This window comes from Egretta garzetta, unplaced genomic scaffold, assembly GCF_000687185.1.
Source record: "Egretta garzetta isolate BGI_Z169 unplaced genomic scaffold, ASM68718v1 scaffold51, whole genome shotgun sequence".
In the NCBI taxonomy this organism is placed as follows: domain Eukaryota; kingdom Metazoa; phylum Chordata; class Aves; order Pelecaniformes; family Ardeidae; genus Egretta; species Egretta garzetta.
Window position 1 is genome coordinate 5,007,344 of NW_009258549.1, and position 19,011 is coordinate 5,026,354.

General features: G+C 45.6%; 2 protein-coding genes across 7 annotated transcripts in view; one reads left to right on the top strand and one right to left on the bottom strand.

The window, feature by feature from the left end:
• Positions 1-19,011, top strand: part of LOC104134351 (heat shock 70 kDa protein 12A-like) — a 25,266-nt gene that overhangs the window by 5,997 nt on the left and 258 nt on the right. For 4 of the 6 annotated variants that reach the window (XM_035903270.1, XM_035903268.1, XM_035903271.1 and 1 more), the window contains 4 exons: positions 12,315-12,517; positions 14,601-14,825; positions 15,183-15,354; positions 16,336-19,011. The exon at positions 16,336-19,011 is cut by the window's right edge and continues 258 nt beyond it. In XM_035903270.1, the coding sequence (XP_035759163.1) occupies positions 12,315-12,517; positions 14,601-14,825; positions 15,183-15,354; positions 16,336-17,381 (1,646 nt within the window). In that variant the 3' untranslated portion in view covers positions 17,382-19,011. Of the gene's footprint in view, positions 1-9,005; positions 9,443-12,185; positions 12,518-14,600; positions 14,826-15,182; positions 15,355-16,335 lie in introns of those variants that run through there. The other 2 variants (XM_035903272.1, XM_009647881.2) reach the window with 2 other exon arrangements.
• Positions 23-11,929, bottom strand: LOC118453257. Its single transcript, XM_035903273.1, has 9 exons — positions 11,808-11,929; positions 10,515-10,628; positions 9,993-10,055; positions 8,933-9,019; positions 7,897-7,986; positions 7,235-7,415; positions 6,263-6,367; positions 5,753-5,833; positions 23-4,637 (listed from the first exon to the last, which is right to left on the bottom strand). Exons 1-9 carry the CDS (start codon positions 11,897-11,899, stop codon positions 4,386-4,388), a joined length of 1,065 nt encoding a protein of 354 aa, XP_035759166.1. The 5' UTR covers positions 11,900-11,929; the 3' UTR covers positions 23-4,385.

Here is a 19,011-nt window from a genome sequence, read left to right on the forward strand (position 1 = left end):
GAACCGCTTGAAACATCTCAGCTTTAGCTATGAAAGATCTCAGCATTGCTCCTCAGGTCAGTTGCCCAGTTGTTCTTTCAAAATTACCCATGTTGGTATTTGAGTGATTTTAATTCTCACAGGAGTCTGTTGTGAGTGATAATGAATTTCTAAGGAAACTTTTTGGTGAAATAGCTGCTATTTGCCTTCCCAGGTACCCTTCTGGAAAATGAGCATGTGAGATGTATCTCCATGCATTTAACCAGAGTCTGGTTATCACTTTTTTGAAAAACCTTCTAAAGAGAATTTGGTGATACTATCCAAGTATTAATTATGTATTCTTGCAAGATCTGGGAAGATACAGAGATGCTGGCTAGCTGTGGTGGTGACTGTGTCTGGGGTCAGCCTTTCTCCCTCTGAGGGGAAGGCACAGTGGCGGGGCTGGAGCTCCTGCTGGGTCTATGAAGCATTTGCTCTGGGATAACTAAGGGAGGACGTCTGTCTTGCAGGACCTGCAGGTTTCATTATCATCAGTTTGACTTTTTACACCAAGAAAAAAAAAATCTGAGACGCTAAGGGCACTGCTAACAGCACTGACCACGTACTTCTAATGATCTAAATGTCATCCACTGGATAATCACGAGGCTGGCTTGCTCCTTCTTCCAAGATCTGGGCCTCCTGCATGCAGGTCCCATGGCTTTCTTGCAATGGGCAGGACACTTGCTCAGAGCCAAAGCATCTGTTTGCACTTTCTCTCTCCACATATTTGAAGCCTTGACCCCTGGTCCTTTGCAGCTGTTACAAAGGAAGAGCCTGAGGGACAAGAGACAAATCCCCTGGCTCACTGACCCATCCATTCTCTCATAAAAGCCTCCTGCATGTGTGAAATAAATGAAATTACATCACAGAGAAAGAAAAGGTCAAAACACAGCTAAGAGCTAAGCAGGTATCTGTGGATTATAACTGCTGGCATGCTTATTCTCTGACAGAAGATATCCTACCCTCCAGAAATTGGGGCTCTTTAGGATATGGAGCAACAGATGCCAGCTACGCACAAGGTTGAGACCTCAGATGTTGCCTGTGTGTCTTCCAAATTACTTAGCTAATGCAGTGTAAGATCAGTTCACCAGAAGCACTGAGGGTCACTGAAGCTATGGATGTTCCTACTGCAAAGCATGGGGGTTAAAGAGCAGGATCAGAGATTCTCAGAGTCAAAATAGTGACAGACTTGTGTAGCAGAGGCAGGAGAAGCCAAAGGCAGGATACTTCCCATTTACCCGTCCCAGCTGGCCTTGCAGTTTATTAGCAAAGTAAAGTAAAGTGCATAACCAGGTCTGTACAGTGGCCTGAAGGGAGAGCTATCAGGAACACCCCAAAAGCGTGGGGAGAGGCCACAGCTGGCTGCACTGTTTATGCTACTCTTCAGTACTATGTCTCAGCGGTACGGTCTGACCTTTACCTCTCTCACCTCAGTGAGGATACTAGAAAATCTGTTTTCTTAGACAAGTTGTAGTGTTGGGTGACAGAAGTGGAGCGTTGAGTGTGCTGCTGATGTTTCAGTCAATGTCTCTACCAGGATATGAGTGATGTTTTTAAATTCCACTGGGAGTAGGCTCTTTCTCCCTCTCTGGACAGTGGGGAGAGCAGAAGGGAGGAGAACACTTAGGCTGGGTCTTTGGTGGGAGCAGACAGACAGATGTCCCACCAAAGTGTGAAGGACTGAGGTAGCAATTAGTTGCATCCTACAGAGCTGAAGAGAAGCCATTGTGCCTCAGCTCCAGGGATAATCCTACATCAGTGGTAGGATGATAGTGTAACACAGGGGAATCCCTTCCGGATACCAGGTGGAGGATCTAACCCACTTGGCTATGGGAATTAATTTGTACGGAGCCCTTGTCTTGCAGGAGATGTTATCTCTGGCAGGGATGAGCAAACATAGTCTCCCATTGTTTGCCAACCCTCTGTGAGATGTAAGGTGTAGAGATACAGGTAGTCTTGCCCCCTTCTTCTGGATGAAGAATCTATGATCAGGGACAGGTTATCAGGGTCTCCACTGAGATTTGAACAAAGTCTAGGTCAGAACTGCCTTCTCTTGGTTTAAACAGCAAATGAGACCAAGTGAGGGGGAGGCTCTTGCATGGTTGTGTTGACTGATAAAAAGGGAGGGGAGGAGGAGGTGCTGGGAAATACAATACACTTCTCAGGCTGCGGAAGAGTCTGTTTGTCCCCAAGAAGTACAGGGTGGAAGAAGCTATAGGAGAACAACATTTCAGCAGCAGCATTTCTTCAAGTCTCTTAATGATGGTATGAAGACAAAGAAGACAACTCTGGGTTGTTTCATGATTGCATCCTGTACAACATGGAGGAAGGCAGGATGTATCTGTGTGGCTCAGCCTGTTCTTCAGGGACATCCTTGTTTGGAGGCTTCAGGCTATCTCAGGACAGCTCAACAGTAGCCACAACCATTATCCCTGCCCCCAGAGACCTTTCAAAAACAATGGCGTTTTGTTGATTGCTCCAAAGTGCTTAGAGGTAGCTGGGGCATTTGATACTCAAATCCCGAAACTTTGCTGGTAGGACTGGTTTAAGGAACGAAACCCACACCAAATATGTGGCCTAACTCACCACACCAGTGCACTGGATGTTAACCCCCAGTGAAATCTCACCCTCAAACATCAAGAACGGGGAAAAGAGATTGTGCTGAATCATGGGCTAGATGTTGTCCTTTGCACCAGGAGATGTTTTAGCCTGGCAGTCGGGAAGTTTCATGCACAGAGACACTTCATGGCCATCAGTGGACCTTTGTTGCTAATGGATGAAGTACCTGGTCTGTTGTGAGCAGTTAAAAATCCTGTAGCTGCACAGGAAGGAGGCAGCCCATTCACTGCTTTGGAGCTACTGCACTCTAGGCCAAATGACACCTTTTGCAGGGAGGGGGAAATTGTTTTTCCTTTGCGATCAGCTCAGCACATGTAACAGGGAAAAGATGTTTCAGCAGTGCCTAGAGCCCAAGTCTGCTGGATTCTGCTAGGTGTTGCACAAACAGAGCAAACAGTTTGCTCCTGGTGTTAAGAGAGACTAGGACGTGTGTGTGAAGCTTACTAGAAAGGATGCAGCAGTGCTTGTAACTTTCTCAAGGCTTTTAAATCAGCCTTTGGAATATAAACCTTTGTAACTTGAGTGTTTTAGCTTAAGGCCAGCAAAAAAAGATGTTAAGGAAAGAAAAAGTCGAAGGAAAGGACCATACATGAGAAGCTGCAGAAGTGATGAGCTTCAGAGCGAAAACTGATACACAGAACAGAACCAGATTGACTGAAGGAGCCACAGTCTTAAAAATTAGGCTAACAAAATTTCTAAGCAGGTTATAAATAAAACATGGATGCTCAGAAATTTGCCTTTCTTTCTGGGGTCCCTCAAGAAAATGCCAGGGAGTTTGTGCAGCCACAGAAACTGCTGGACCAGAAAGCAGAACTGAAGGCAGGGAGTTGGCAGGCACACAGCAGGATTTCAAGTTTTCTTTTATTTGGCAAACCTCAAGATTCTCACAATGCTTTGTCACGCGACCACATAAACATGCGTTTGTCTCGCTGCCTCCCCCTTACGCTGTGAAATACAGCTTTTAGAGCACTTTGGTCAAGAGCTGTGGCAGGTGTGTAGCTGAAGGGCTATGGAGTGGTAAATTGTACAGATGTGGGAAAGCAGCTGAGTACTAACAGGCAGGTGGCATTTGTGTGGACACAAGTGGCCTTTTGGCATGTAAGAGTGGGCCTCCATGTCTGTGGCTGGGTACATATACCTACGCACACCTGTCTTCTGAGAGTCTGTCGTAGCCTTGTCTTTTAGCGCCTCGATCTCTTTCTCATGTAAGTACATTTTTACCCAAGAAGGATGCCTGTTTCCCAGGCCATCTTCATCCTTGCTGCTTATTCATTAGCAGAAAGCATGAGCCCGCAGTTTGTGTACCTGCTATAGTTGTAGGGGAGGGCAGTGATACCACTGTTGTTAGGGGTCTCGCAAAGCGTTGGTCCTACCACATGGTGTTGGTGAGGAGGCAAGTGCCTCCACAGGGTGGCTGAGACCCCCACTGCTATCTGACAATGTTGTAAGCGTTCCTGAAGAGCAGGTAAGGTAGGCTAGAAACACAGATTCTCTTTCCACACAAATGCCGTTTAGAGACAGCAAGTAATAAATGTTACACAAAATGTATGCATGCTGCTGAGGCAATCATCTTCAATTTTTAACACGTGGTTGCAAGTAATGATTTATCCTAGGTGTCCTAAGCCAGGAGCATCTAACTTGCTCTGAAAAGCAGACACTTCATGGGAGAAAGAAAAGCAGCATATTGCACAGCAGCTGTTTCATCTTCTTGTGGTCATGTAAGCGAGTAGCCTGACTCTGAAGTCATGCTACTTTTCATCCCAGACTACACCTTTCCCAATGACTTGTTCCCCACATTTCATTACGGGCCACAGAAATTTTGGGTTTCTCCAGTGCTCCCTGTCTTTCTTGTCCACGTGCTCTGAAGATTTCAACGAGCTTTCCTGTAGGTTCCACACAGCTTGAACCGGTGGGTCCTGAAGAAGCAGCAAACAATAAACTTGACAGCACTGCACCATGAACTGTCTTTGACTGGCCGTTCCAGGGTCAATTTCAGTTTGCTGAAAATCAAGTGAGAACAATTTTCAGCTTTGTAATATTATGTTGATGTAATATTACATTGCCTCCCTGCTCTCATTCTGTGCAGCTGCTCCACATGAACTCAGCATGGAAGAACTTAATTTGTCAAAGCTGATGGTACCATTCGAGTGGAACACGCAGGTGTCTCAGAGTCACATTAAAGGTTCTTTTATTTGCTAAGTCCTGGCTTCTGGACTGTTCCAGCATCCAGCAACTGTCAATATTTCCTCACAGAGAGATCTGCAAAGAGCTTGATAAGGCTGACCTTTTAGAAAGGCCCAGGAAGATGCAGAAGGAAGAAGCTGCTCTTTGGAATCTTCGTATGTGTGTGATATATATGACATACTTATATATTTCCCAGAAAAAAAACCACTAGAGTATAGTCTATTTAGATAGCTCTGTGCACACCAGCAGTCTCTGCAAGCTTTCCCCTGTCTCCCCAGGGGTTTGGCTGCTTGTGTTCAGGGTCAGCTCTGATATAGCATGGCCATACAACCTTGGCTTTGATGGCTGCGGAAACAGCTAAGCTGGCAGAAAAAGTTGGTGGTGTGAGAAGGAGTTGTGAGAAGCCTCAGCTCTACCTGCAGACCCTCTACCACTTGGCCTGGGAGCTGATTCAAGCTCAGTGGTGGCCGGTTGCTTGCCTGAGCTGTGATGTTGGGATGCCTGCGCCCAGCCTTCCTCGCCCTCACCCACAGACCGACTTCCTAGCTTGGTCTTGACCTGCCTGGTCACTGTGGGTTTGCCCGGTGATCACTGGTCTGTGGCTGACCCTGATCACCACCACCGGCCCTGCTCTTTGCACCTTGCTGGGATCTGGTGGGACTGTGCTCTTGTTGGTGAGGGCACTACCCTGCCCGTCTTGCCGTTCCCCCTTGTTCCTGGTGTAGCTTTGTATCTCCCTTACAAGGCTACACGTACCTCTCTCCATGCCTGTGAGAATATTTGGGAGTATATGGGCCAGAAGACCCTGACCATGAGTGGAAAACAACCCCAAGCAGAAGGGAGACCTCCCGTTTTTTTTAAATACCAAGCTGCATGGACATGCCAGAAAATGGAACCACCGCCCCTGTTCTTGGGCTGTATCTTTACTCACCATGACAATTTTCTTGAAAATGTCTGAATTGTTCTGGTGATAGGAATATCTCAAGAGACTCCTTATCTGTTCCATCACCCCCTATAAACCAAGCACAGTACAAAGCAGGCTGTTAGCATGTGGTGTAGCCAGCAGTGCAGTCCCTGAGCACTGGCAATTTTCATTTCTCAGGTTGTGTCAATCAGCAATCAAGAAGCTGCCCATTTCAAGCTTTGGAAGCAGGTCCCATAAAAGCAACACAGGGCTGGAAAATGCTTTATGCCCCTATAGATGTGCCTCAGCTAGCTGGACAATTCAGAAATGCAGTGTATGTCTGTGTATCGTGGGACACAGAAAGGTTGCTGGACCTCAGCTGTTCACATCCCCATCCCTCTCAGCTCATAAGTTATCCCCACTGTCATTGCCAATATACTTTGAGCAGTGTCCCTAGCAGAAGCTAAGTTCTAAATGAATGACAGATACAGATGTTTTCCCACTGCCTGGGTCCAGCTACACAGAAACATAAAGTACCTCTTTGCTGTCGGTCATAGTGTCATTCAGAGATGGAATGCCAAGAGCTGCTAATGTGGATTTTATTCTCTGACGTATGTCTTTCTCACAGGCAGCAAACAGCTTCTGCAGTGCAAAGGCAACAGCTGATTACAGCAGCAATCACGTTGGAACGAGAGGTGTAGTGTGGAAAGCATGTGCTGAAACCACATCTGCATTAGATTAAATTGCAGGGCCACTAATTGATTGAAATATGACTTCAGTACCTGGGAAATAAACTGTTTCATCAAGCTGTTTGCATGTTGAAGCCCATCCTTCAGCATCTGTAGGGCCTGATCATCACAACCAATACTAATAAAGGCCTCATCTCAGTCTCATACTTTAAGGTGTACCATTTGGGTATTTTCCTTCAGATCCCCCCAGCATCAGAGCAGTGAGTCAGAGATCAGAATGAGGTCTCCACATCTAAGAGTGGTAAAACACTGGAACAGGTTGCCCAGAGAGGTAGTGGAGGCCCCATCCCTGGAAACATTCAAGGCCAGGTTGGATGGGGCTCTGAGCAATCTGATCTAGTTAGCAGTGTCCCTGCTCACTGCAGGGGGGTTGGACTAGATGACCACTAGTGGTCCCTTCCAACCCTAAACATTCTATGATTCTATGATTCTATGATTCTATGATTCTATGATTCTATGATTCTAATACTTAAAGCATTAACTATAATGCAACTGGACTATGTTTTCCCACTTGTGCTTAACATGGGTGAGATATGAGACTGGGATTTGAATGTGCCCTTCTGAAAGGCAGGAAGAAGCAGGTCACCGTCAGTTTGCTCTCTATGGCATTATGCAGGCCCTGCTGGACTGGAAAATCAGAGACCCAAACTTATTCCCCAACCCTGTCTGATACAGGAATATTAATACTCAAAGCCTGCCATGCTGGCTACACCATATTGACCTGATAAAAGCCAGATTGAGAAAATGGACATGAGCAAACCCGAATTATGCTGCTGCCAGTTTCATACGTCAGAAAGGGGTATGTGGAGGTCCTGAATTTTTCCCAGCCATGTAGCCTGAGCATCTCATAAGTGTGCAGCACAGCAGAAAAACGCGAAGGGTCGTTCATGTTCTCAGAGTTCTTGTGCATGCCCATTGCTTTAGCCAAGAGCTCTTTGTTTCTAGGGCAAGAAGGATATTAAAAAACTTAGATAAGACAAGATGAAACAATGAATAAGCGTAACTATTCTACAGCATGTTATGAATCTATTTCATGAATCACATGATTTCTATGATGCATTTCTCCACTGTACTGTATAGCTGGCTAGCAGCTTACATGTGGGAAATAGTGCTTTCTCAGGTCAGTTTTGCATGATCACAGTGGAATCTGGTCAAAAAGCAGCATTTTGACTGTCATTGTAGGCTGATTTCTTTTATGAACTTGGTCACCTGGGAACATCTCCTTCCCTTTCCAGAACAATCCAAGCCATCTCCCAGAAATCAGTTACAAAGTGATGCTGGCTGGTTGAAAGTCTGGGGAGAAGGTGTCTAGGCTGTCTGGTCAGAAACAAAAGAGTCCCTAAGGACTGGAGGAAGCAAGAAGTATGTGGCTTCTCAGTGTAGAAACACACATTGCATCAGAAATCTGAAAAAATACCTTACTTTGCCTCTAGCTCTTTGTTCTTCTCTTTCAGCTTCATATATTCCTCTTTCTCCTGAAGCTCTTTTTGGGTGACACCTCCAGGAAATGCTCTGAAAAAGATTTCTTCTGTGAGATCTCTTTATTTGTACTTGGACCCTGGGACAACAGCAGACTTGCCCCTACTGAATAGTCTGGATTCCAGCAAAAAAGCCATGAGGTGGGAAAGCCCAGAGCACACAGGAAGAACCCCAGGGGAACTTAATGACCTCTCCCCGAACGCCCCACCTAGGATTTATTGCTGAAATCAAGGAGAAAACTATTTACATCAGAAGAAAGCAAGGTGGGGTTGTGAGGATCAGAGGTTGAAGGCTTGAAGAGAACACAAGTATTCTCCACTTGTTAGAATCTTCTTTTGTCTTTTCTCTAGTTGTTTTCTCCATCTTTAACATCAAAACATTATTAACAAACATCCCAAACCCTCCAGAGAGTTCTGTTCTCCTGGATTCTTTTCTCCACAGATGTCTGGGTAATGTCAGTCTCCTATTCCTCCAGTGGGTGAAATTCTCCCATTTCCATTGGGAGAATTTGTTTCTCTTCAGGTGATGCTACTACAACTTAAAAAGGCCCTCTCCATACAATGACCTTAGGCAGGTTGCAGATTCACACCCTAAAAGTGCTGGAAATTTTTTTGCTTTTTATCATTCACCAGAGGTTTTTAGAGATCATGTCGTCTTCTTCTGTATTACAGATCTCAGAACAAGTACATACTGCCCTAATAAAAAGGAGACCTCTTGTCCCATGTTTCTTTCCCCCTCCTTTCAGAGCAAGCCATACCATTTTATCTTAATATTCTGGTCTTGTGATTTATCCCATCAAGTTCCTGCTCTGTCAGTTAAATTACCTTCATTACTGCACACAGAAATGCTGTGTTCAGAGCTTGTCTAACCTTGGTAGATGGTAGGTGGTAGATGTATTACATGTAGTGGAGGACGATGACTGGCTGTGGGTGAAAGGACAATACTGAGAAGAGGAAATTCAGAAAACCCCAATACTCACTCCTGATAGCTCCTGTGTCCATCCTGGTAAAGAGGATGAGGGTTGCTGGTCTCCTGCATCTTGTAATGATTGAATGCATCACACTGCCTAGAGATGGAAGAAAACAATCTGTGTTAAACAGACAGACCTGGGAACGAACCAAGAATGAGGACCTGAATTTGGGAGGTGTCATCTGGATTTAGACTGGCTTCCTGACAGCTTTCTGTAATTAGGCAAACAAACTCAGGGACACAAGTCACTGGTCATCATTTGAATCTAGGTCCAGTGTCTGGGAACCTTTGCCTTACATCAGCCCAAGTCTCAAACTTAGAGCCACTCTGGAAGAAAGCTCCAAGGTTTCAGAAAGAGTGAGTATTCCTCCACTACCAGGCTATCCGTGACTGCACATCTGCAAACCCTTCATGACTCCACAGGTACTCCAACCATGATCAGAAACTTCAAAATACCACAGCCTGTCTTCATGGAAATCCCAACAGGAAAGCCTCTTCTCCACAAAGCTGTTCAGGAAGGGTATGGAAATCCAGCTATTGTATTTGAAGTTTATTCACTCCTGGCCTTAGACACTGAGAATTATTTATGCTGGCATTTTATCCCCAAGATGCTATTATTTAGGCTATTATTTCTTTCTCTTTCCTCCTGATTAACAACTTCCTTTCTGCTTGCCAGTATCCCAGCCACTATGCCCTGCCTCAGCGGTTGCCTAGCTTACAAGAAGGCAGTTTTCACAACGAAAACCCAGGACTGCCTCTACACACCTACTCACAAGCGTCCTCTGAAATTGTTAAGGCAGCCATTTCCTATTCAGAGAAGTATTTGCACAGAAATGAAAGTTCATCTCACAATGTTTTCATGCCATGTGCCCTGATGTGCACTCCAAGACAAATCTTTTTCAGAGGCAGCTCATTTGACAATGCAGTCAAACAGGAAAATTAAAATTTGGTCTGCCCTGCAGGACAGAGCTGTGATAACCAAGGCTTGAGTCTGCTCCAGTTACAGTCCCAGAAACATTTATGTTTTTTCCCCTCCTTGTATATATTCTTAATATAGAGAATCACATTACCTGTGGCAACTCTCCAGAAATTGTAGTCGAGTGTCAACAGAGCCAAACCAAACATTTTTCTTCCTGTCCGTCAGTTTGTCAGGGGAAGAAAGAAATAATAAAACACATTACAGTCAGTAGGCAAGTATGCATTGAAATCCTAAGAAATGCACGTGCTAAATTTCTTCCCTCCAGTTCCTGATTAGCCCATAGGGGAAAAAAACCCCAAACCTAGATAGCAAAACACCTCAAGGCTGTTCTTTGCCAGGTAGGTGGTTTTCAATTTTATGAGTCAGCACCAATAGTGCAGATAAAATACCCTGAAAGTGTAAGATTTGCATGTTATATGATGCAGATCAAACAGCTCCTGTAAATTGGCTTTCGGTTCCCAGTATAACCCGGACAAAATTTGGCGCTAACTCAGAGTCCTCCTTGTGTCTGGCTTATTCGTAAGCTTCTGTCCTGCCTGTCCTGGCATATGCCAGCTACAGCTGAGTGTCAGGGGCCACGCTAAACACTGTAATTTCTGGGCGCCAGGTTCACCTCATTTCTTCTTCCACCTGCACCACCCTTTCTGCCAGATTATGACATAATGCCTCCAGACTTGAAGTCTTGTCTCCACAGACTGCTGGTTGCCACGGGACGTCAAGTATTGGTCTGAGGAAAAAAAGAAAATGGATTTCTTAAAACAAAGGGGAAAAAAATCACATACTCTAAACAGGTACCTTGTAAAAGACAGCCCCACGAGCAGAGGCTCCATGGCTACATCCACGTGAGCAGATAGATCAGAGCCAGGATACAGGCTCCAGCGCTCATGATGGCTCAGCACACTCCTGGATGCAGTTTTGGCACAAGTGAGCTAGCACTTTCCCAGAGGATGCCTGGCACAGTTCAGAGGATTGCACAGGTCAGGGTTTGCAAAAAATAGAAGGAGGATTTCAGCAATCGTTAGGGCTGGATGAAGTGGGCAGGATACGGGGACAGCTCCTGAAAAACAAACTCAACCCAGATCTGCAGAGTGCGGGGAACAGCAAATGCAGGCGGCTATTCTGCTGAAATCAATGTATGTGTGTGGGGTTTTTTAATAGAGAAGAACAAAGCTATATGTTCTCAAGGTAATTTTAATTTCTGCAACTGCTGTGTGCCCTATTTCCTAATGAGGATCCCTAACATCAACTATTACTGCAGAGACAATCCCAGGTTGAGGGGCTCCTGTCACTCGGATACAGGTGGAGCAGACAGCAAGCTCCTTCCTGCAGCAAGGCAGCATAAGAGAAAGCCTAAGCGAGAGGCTTCACCATCAGTTTATGTTGATCCAAGTCTGCATGGCTGCTGCAAGCAGCACCTCCTTGTTCCTCTCCCGCTGAAATAGAATTTGGATTTGTTTACTTGCATGGATTCTTTTTCAATTAAATCACTTCATCTCCAGTCTTTTGTGGAGGACATGTTTTTTTTTCTGTTTAAGCTCAACAATCCAGTATAAAAATCTGCATTTAAATCAGCCTTTCCCTGCAAAACTGATGAGCTGAGAGACCAAGTGCCCAAAGTCCAGGATCTGTCACACTGTTTATACCGTTCTTCCCAATTTCTCTTCCTCTCACACCCGTTTAAGATCTGCCTCATCTTTTGGAGCTGAACTTGAGCTGAATTTGAGGAAATTAACCATCCCTGTGATGGATAGGAGGTAGAAAACAAAGCTTTTACTGACATATTTCACAGTCAGGAAATGTTTGCAGTCCCTTGTTGCAACCCCCCCAAGGGACTTTGTAGAAATATTCAGACCTACTAAGGTTAAACCTGGAAGGATTAGCCAGACACCCTCCCTGTGCAACATACCTGTTGCTCTCTGCAGTCATTCCTCTAGGATCAGCATCCTTACACAGTCCTTCAACCCGCCTGCTGTAGGAAAAAGGCTCAGGTGTGTCCATGCCTTTCCAGCAACAGAAAATGTTTGCTGAAAATAGTGGCAGCACCGGGGACTGTGCTGCCAGGAGGTCACGAAGCCAACTGCAAGAGTCAGGCACTTGCTTGCTGTCACAAAGGGACTTCCCTGCTACGGCTAACAGGAACAAGCCCTTTTTACAGGATAAGCACTCTTTCTTTGCCCTGTAACTAGTATCATATCTATATCCAGCCAATAGAATTGGTGGGGGAGGCAACTTTACCCTGCAACATCAGCCAGAGCAGTTTCGGTTTTATTGCCATCTCATCTGTTTACTCCTCTGTAGCTCTCAGAGCTGTGAGCCTCTGCACTGCCATTGAGCATGGCCAGCAATTCAGTCTTCATCGTTGCTATAGATTTTGGCACATCCTACAGTGGGTACTGTTTTTCCCTTGCTTCAGGTACAGACCAAATCCGCCAGGTGTACTGGGGAATGGAGCACGGGTTCAAGACCCCGAAGACGCCCACATGCATCTTGTTCAACCAGAAGCGGGAGTTCAGGAAGTTTGGCTATGATGCTGTGATGAAGTACAAGAACCTGCCCTCCAGCGAAGCTGACAACTGGTACTTCTTCCAGAACTTCAAGATGAAGCTGTACAACACAGTAAGTGGAAGGGTTATTGCTAGTGGGAGTCAGAGCTACTCATTTATTTGAGGGGTGGGGTTTAGAGGAGTTGGTGAAGATGGCTGAGTAAATCTGGCTGACGAGGATGAATGAACATAAATCAAAGGGCATTTTGATGAACTGAAGAAGAAATTATTTATTTTCTTAACTAGGCAAAGGCTTCACGGGCCCTTTCTTTGTGATGCTGTTCATCGTCTAAAGACAATGAAACCTGACTGCACGCCTTGGTGAAGCCAAATACTTGTTCTTAATGAAAAGCTGCCCTCAGTCCTCGCCAGGGAACAAGTGAAGCTTCCTGTAATTCAAAGGCGGTGGGCAGCCTCGGGATCATCATGTTATATACCTCCCTCTAGCTGGTCTCTTCCTCCCCTCAAATGGGATGCTGACGCCAATTTAAGGGTGGCTAGCTGTCCTTCAAGCATGCAGTGGCTATCATTTCTCTCCAAAGGCTCTGTGCTAGTTCAGAATTGTTCACAGCTTTTTCTGGATTTGCTCAGTCAGCCAAACATTAGACTATCTTAGGGCCTCCTTGTCTGTGCTCCAGGGTCCCATGAGGTCTCCCAAAGATGGAATAACCCAGGACGCAGACCCAGCCCCAGATAAAGTCTCGTGTCTGCTCTTTGGCATCCCCCAGTGCTAAGCAATGAGTCCTGAACTGGATGTGGGGAGAGGCGATAGGTGGGAGGCCTCTGTGAAGACTTCCCTCCCTGGGAAAGCTGGGAATGATGTGGTCTGCCACAGTGTCACCTGTGGAGTGGTGGGTTCTCACTCACTTTCAGACGGGGCTGGAGAGAGGTTTTAGTTCAACCCCATTTCTCTGCACCCAAGAAGAGAATGTTTAAGGGAAATGTCATTACAGAATCACAGAACGGTTGAGGTTGGAAGGGAGCTCTGGAGGTCTTCTGCTCCAACCTCCCTGCTCAAGCAAGGCCAACTAGACCTGGTTGCCTGGGACTATTGTCCAGCCAGCTTTTGAATATCTCCTAGAATGGAGATTCCACAACCTCTCGGGCAACCATTAGAAGGGCTCAGAGACAAGAAAGGGGAACACCAGTTCCCAGACACCCAAGTAGTTATTTCTGAATCTCCACAGAAAGTGGCCTGGAGGTTGTGTCATAACAGATTCCTTATACCAACCTCTCCTAACTGAGCCAGGAACAGTGACAAGAAATGAGATTGTAAGTAAAAATGAACATAGGTTCTTTTCCTCTTATGCAGCTGCACCTGCAGAATAAGATTCACCTCCCCTTTCCTGGTTGTGTGTTATTTAAGCCAGGCATCACCCAGATCTGCCTGGTTTTTTCCATTGGCTGCAAAGGATCCCAAGTTAATGGAGCTGATTATCTGGTAGATAATCCTTGTAATTTAGGGCCATTTTGATGGCTGCTAAAGCAAAACAAAGGGAAGCACAGTGTGGTGAAGGCTGTCTCCTGAAACTTCTCTGGATACAGGCAACAATTCCCACTCTTTCTAGACAGAGCAGGCAATCAGGGACTGACGGAGGGAGTTTTGGTCTCCTGGGAGAGACTAAAACAGTGTCAGAGCAGCCACCTGCCTCAAGATACACTCAGGGAGATATATAAGCCAAGGAGACACATTATGTGTCAGACCAGAGGGTTATTTGTCTACATGTTTGTCCAGCATATATGTTGTTAATGCCATACACAGAAGTATAGGGGCAACCAGAAAGGTGTGAAGTCTCTATACATACATACACCTGGGAAATGTATGGTGGTGTCACATAGAATGTACAATTCTCCCCACTGGCTGTTCAGGAGGATCTACATGGTCTTTACAAAATTTGGCCCAGGAGAAACAGCTGACCGATCAACCAAATTGGTATTTTTCCTATTGAATCACCGATGTCATGGGTAAGTGGTTTGGTGGCTGATCTGTGTCCATTAAGCTGCAGTTTGCCACAATACTGAAGCCGTTGCTTGGAATTTACCCAGGTTTGGAGACAGGACCTCCTTCTGTGCCATGTGTTGTGCAGTGGTCAGTGAGAAGGGGACAGGTCTCTTGCTGAGACTGCCCCGTGTGACCTTGACACCATTTTTTGTAGAAAGTCACTTCTGGCATGGAGCTGAAAGCCAGCAACGGAAAGATGCTTCCCGCCCTGACGGTCTTTTCTGAAAGCCTGCGCTACCTAAAGGATCATGCCATGAACACCATCCAAGAGGCCTCTTTCCAAACCATCTGTGACCAGGAGGAGGTCACCTGGGTCATTACCGTCCCGGCCATATGGAGTGCTGCTGCCAGGCAGTTCATGCGGCTGGCGGCAAAACAGGTAAAAGCAGGGGTTATCCCACTTGTTCAGATTATCTTTGGAGATTCTTTATCCATCAAGACAGAGGAAGGCCTCAACATTTAAAGAACCTGTACTTCAAATTTCAGTCTATCCGGGAGAGAAATCTCCCACGGTGAGGGCGGTGCGGGAGAGAATGTCCCAGACTGGCAGTAACAACTGCTCTGCCCTTTTCCCCCACTGCCATGTAGAAATGAGCCCCATGGAGCTCAGCAGTGCAAGAACCACCACCCCAACGTGGGCTCCTGGGGTGAGAACAGCCTCCCTAGCAGGTGGCATTCGTCCAGCAGTGATCTTGCCACCTTTCCTTGAACTGACACCCCTCTCTTGTGATTTTAGGCTGGACTCATCTCTGACATGATTTCTGAGAAGCTGATTATTGCCCTGGAGCCGGAGGCTGCGTCTCTCTGGTGCAAACAGCTGCCACAGAAAGGATTTATGGTAGACAGCAGTGACAAGAAGAAGTTTGAAGACTCCCCTGGGATCCAGTATATTGTTGTCGACTGTGGAGGTAAATTTTTCCCTGTTTAGCAGGTACCATCTTTGCTGAGTGCAGGGCATGGCTGTTTTGCAGTGTCCTCAAAGGTCTGCAGTGCAGTCCTAGAGCTTGGGCTCTGCTGCTGTGCTTGTCATGGGGTTTTTATTTTATTTTTATTTCTCACTTAATGAGATCCCACGGGCAGGCAGAAAAATGAGAGGAAAGGACAGGACAGCTAGAGGCCTGATCCATGGCAAACGGATGTCACTGAGGGTCTTACGCCACCATGCACTTCAGGCCAGACAGTTATAGCGAGAGCTCCTGCCGTCACACCAGATCAGCCTGAGTTGTGTCCCAGTGCCAGCCACCAATGCGCACCCACGTGCCGTTGTATAGCCTGAGCTCACAGCCTCCTCTGTAGGACCAAGAGTAGTGCCCGGCGAGCTGACCAAAGAGATTAGCTAGCAGGCCCTGTAGAGTAAGTCATTAAGAATATGTATTGGAGCCCTTCTTAGTAATTTCTCTAGTTGCCTGTGTGAGGTTTTTTTGGTGCAACATGAATTCCCTGCCAGAACAGTCTGGTGACGGTGAATAAATACTGAAAAGGCATCAAGAGGACCCCAATTTTTGGACAGTCTCACCACCACTGGCTCATCTTAACTCAGGGCGTGCATATCAAGAGGCAGGAGTCAACTCTCTATGTAAGGAGGTGAGTCTCCTTTTATGAACAGAAAGGAGATCAGCTTGTGCAGGGAGCAAGTCAGAGCATCCAGCTCTCATCAGCAATTATTGTAGAAACCTTGAGAGACCAGGCTTGTAAACAGAAGTGTGTAAATTGAGGAAATCTAAAGGTGTGCAGGCAACAGCAGAGGAGTGAGGATGAGAAAAGCCGCAGAAACGTGCACTTGTGGACCAGGAGTTCAGAAGGTGAGATTATATTCAGTGGAAAGTAAGTACCTCATGTGCTTTAAAGAAAACAGCTGACTTCATTTGTGTTTGTCTCTCTGTGTGTAGGTGGCACAATAGACATCACAGTACATGAGATCCAAGAAAACCATTGCCTGAAGGAGTTACACAAGGCTTCTGGAGGTGGATGGGGAGGCAACAGAGTGGATGAAAACTTCACTGATTTCCTCAAGGAAATATTTGATGACGGTGTATGGGATGAATATGTAAAGAACCACCCTACCGAATTACAACAAATGATGTACAACTTCAGTCTGCAGAAATGCTCTGCTAGCAAGGAGGCGGTCTGCATACGTTGCTACTACAACTTGACCAAAGTGGCAACATGCAAGAAGGACATGTCCCACTTCTTCGAAAAAGCAAAGGGAGCTGTGTGGTGTGACGGGATGATCATGATTACGTATGAGAAAATGAAGAGCTTTTTTGACTACAGTATCAAAAATATCATTTGTACTTTGAGGGAAATTCTTAAAAAGCCTGAGATGGCCAAGGTCCAGTACATTTTGCTTGTGGGAGGCTTTGCACCTAGCATCATCTTGAGAGATGCAATCAGTCAGGCCTTTAGCCAGAAGTATCATATCCTTTGTCCAATGGACGCCCAAGGGGCCATCGCAAAAGGGGCTGTTTTATTTGGAGTCAATCCATGCATTGTTGCCTCAAGAGTCAGTGCTCGGACATATGGCATAGCAGTAACTCAGGAATTTGATGCTGCTATCCATGACCACCGTAAACGAAGGGTCTCAAAAGCTGATGGCTATGTTTATTGCACAGATCTCTTCAAGAAATTGGTGGGAATTGAGGAGTCAGTGAATATAAATGAAATTGCCCACTATGAGTTCCATCCAATAGAACCAGATCAAACAAGTGTAACCTTTTCTTTCTATTGTACAGAAAAGCAGGATGCTCAGTACATAGATGAGGGAGGGCTGGAATGCATTGGGTCCTGTGTAGTGCCAACACCAGACACGATGCTGGGTAGGAAACGCACACTGAAGCTGGAGATTAAATTTGGGGTCACTGAGTTTAAAGCCACATGTACTGACGTTACTTCCAAACAAAGCCGGGCAGTTGTAATAGATTTTTTAGCTGTGTAAATGCTCGGTACATTGAGCAGCAGCTACAGTAACTTAAGGAAGAGCCTGGCTTTAGCGGGAGGCAGTAACTACTGCAACAGAGAAGGCAAACAGACCGTAAAGCCTATCATCCAGCCTTCTGCTTGCAGAGGTAAATGGTTTGCTAGTCTGATTCTCCAGTTCCTTCCATTCCTTACCAACCACTCTTTCAGCCCAACACCTCTCTTTCTGTTGTATTTGACAGCAGGTTTATCTGCTGCTTTATGTCTTGCCCTTCTAGCTTAGCCCCAGTGCATCTCTGAATGTAATAGTCCATACTACCAATATAATCATATACACTTTACCTGTGTTGGATACAAAGCTTCTGGACTGGTGTCTAACCTCCACATATACCAGCCCATAACTATTCCTTTTAGCCTGATGTCTTCTTTCAGCTACATCTTCTCTTCCTCTGATACCAGGTCTCTTTATCTGGAGTCCAGGCTTAACTCTTCCAGGGGTGACATTCAATGTATTTGATTTTCTTCAGAACATCACTTACTTAGATTGTGTGTAATTAAAGAGCTCTTGTCCCAGTCAAGATTGATCGAGGAAGAAGATAATTTTGCTTTTGCTTAGTTTCATTAATCATCCTGTGGTTATTATATTAAGATACTGACTTTTGAATGCAACCAAGATGCAGGTGTGCAAGCAGAAACTCAACAGTCCATGGTCTACTGCTCACTACGTCCATTGTATAGCCCCCCTCCATGGCTGGACTAATCACCAGCCGAGTTAATCAGTAGATAAAGAGAGACGAAGGTAAGACTTTAAGACAATCAGATAAGTTGACCTTAAACCAAGATGTAGACAGAATAATTAAAGTAGGCCCAGACAAATAGAGGATAGGTTAAAGGTCAAGTTCTTATGGTTTTGCCTTGTATTCACGGTGTCTATCGAAAGAAGACTTCTGATGGATGAGCCAATGGACTTTGTGATCGAGAAGCAGGACTGAGACAGAACAATAAGAACATGCTAACCTGTGGAAAATAATGGATTTTCATCTGACCAAACAAATGAGGAATTGTGAACACCATGGAAACTCTTTATGCAATTATGATAGAAAGATATATAAAGTGTTATGTTTGTGATTCTCATTTGCCACTCACTGAGGTGATGGCCCAACTCTGAGTTGTGAATAAATGCAAACCCAGAGTAACCCAGAGACTCATGAAATTCTTTAACAAAGGTGCTCTGTGAAGCAGTAACTCAATGTAGTCTGGGGGCTTGTATCTAAAACCTGTGGAAGTGTTGTTTCTATTAAACCATTGGGTGGTTTGATCTCATTAACAGGGCAGATATGAATGCCAGATTGTAACATTACAAATGTGAACAGTGCTTATGCCACTGTTTCTCATTCTGCCCCTGCAGCGAGGGGCTGGGAGAGGACACAGCCAGCAGAGCTGACCCCAGCTGACCAAGGGGATATTTCATACCCTGCAACCTCATGTTTAGCAATAAAACTCTGTGTGTGAGTTTCCCCAAGTAGCTATTGCTCGGAGACTGGCTGGGCATCGGTCTGGTGGTGGGATGTGGTGACTACTTTAACACCACTTGTTGGTTGGGTTTTTTTGTGGGGGTTTTTCATGTTGGTTTTTTTCCCCTTCATTAC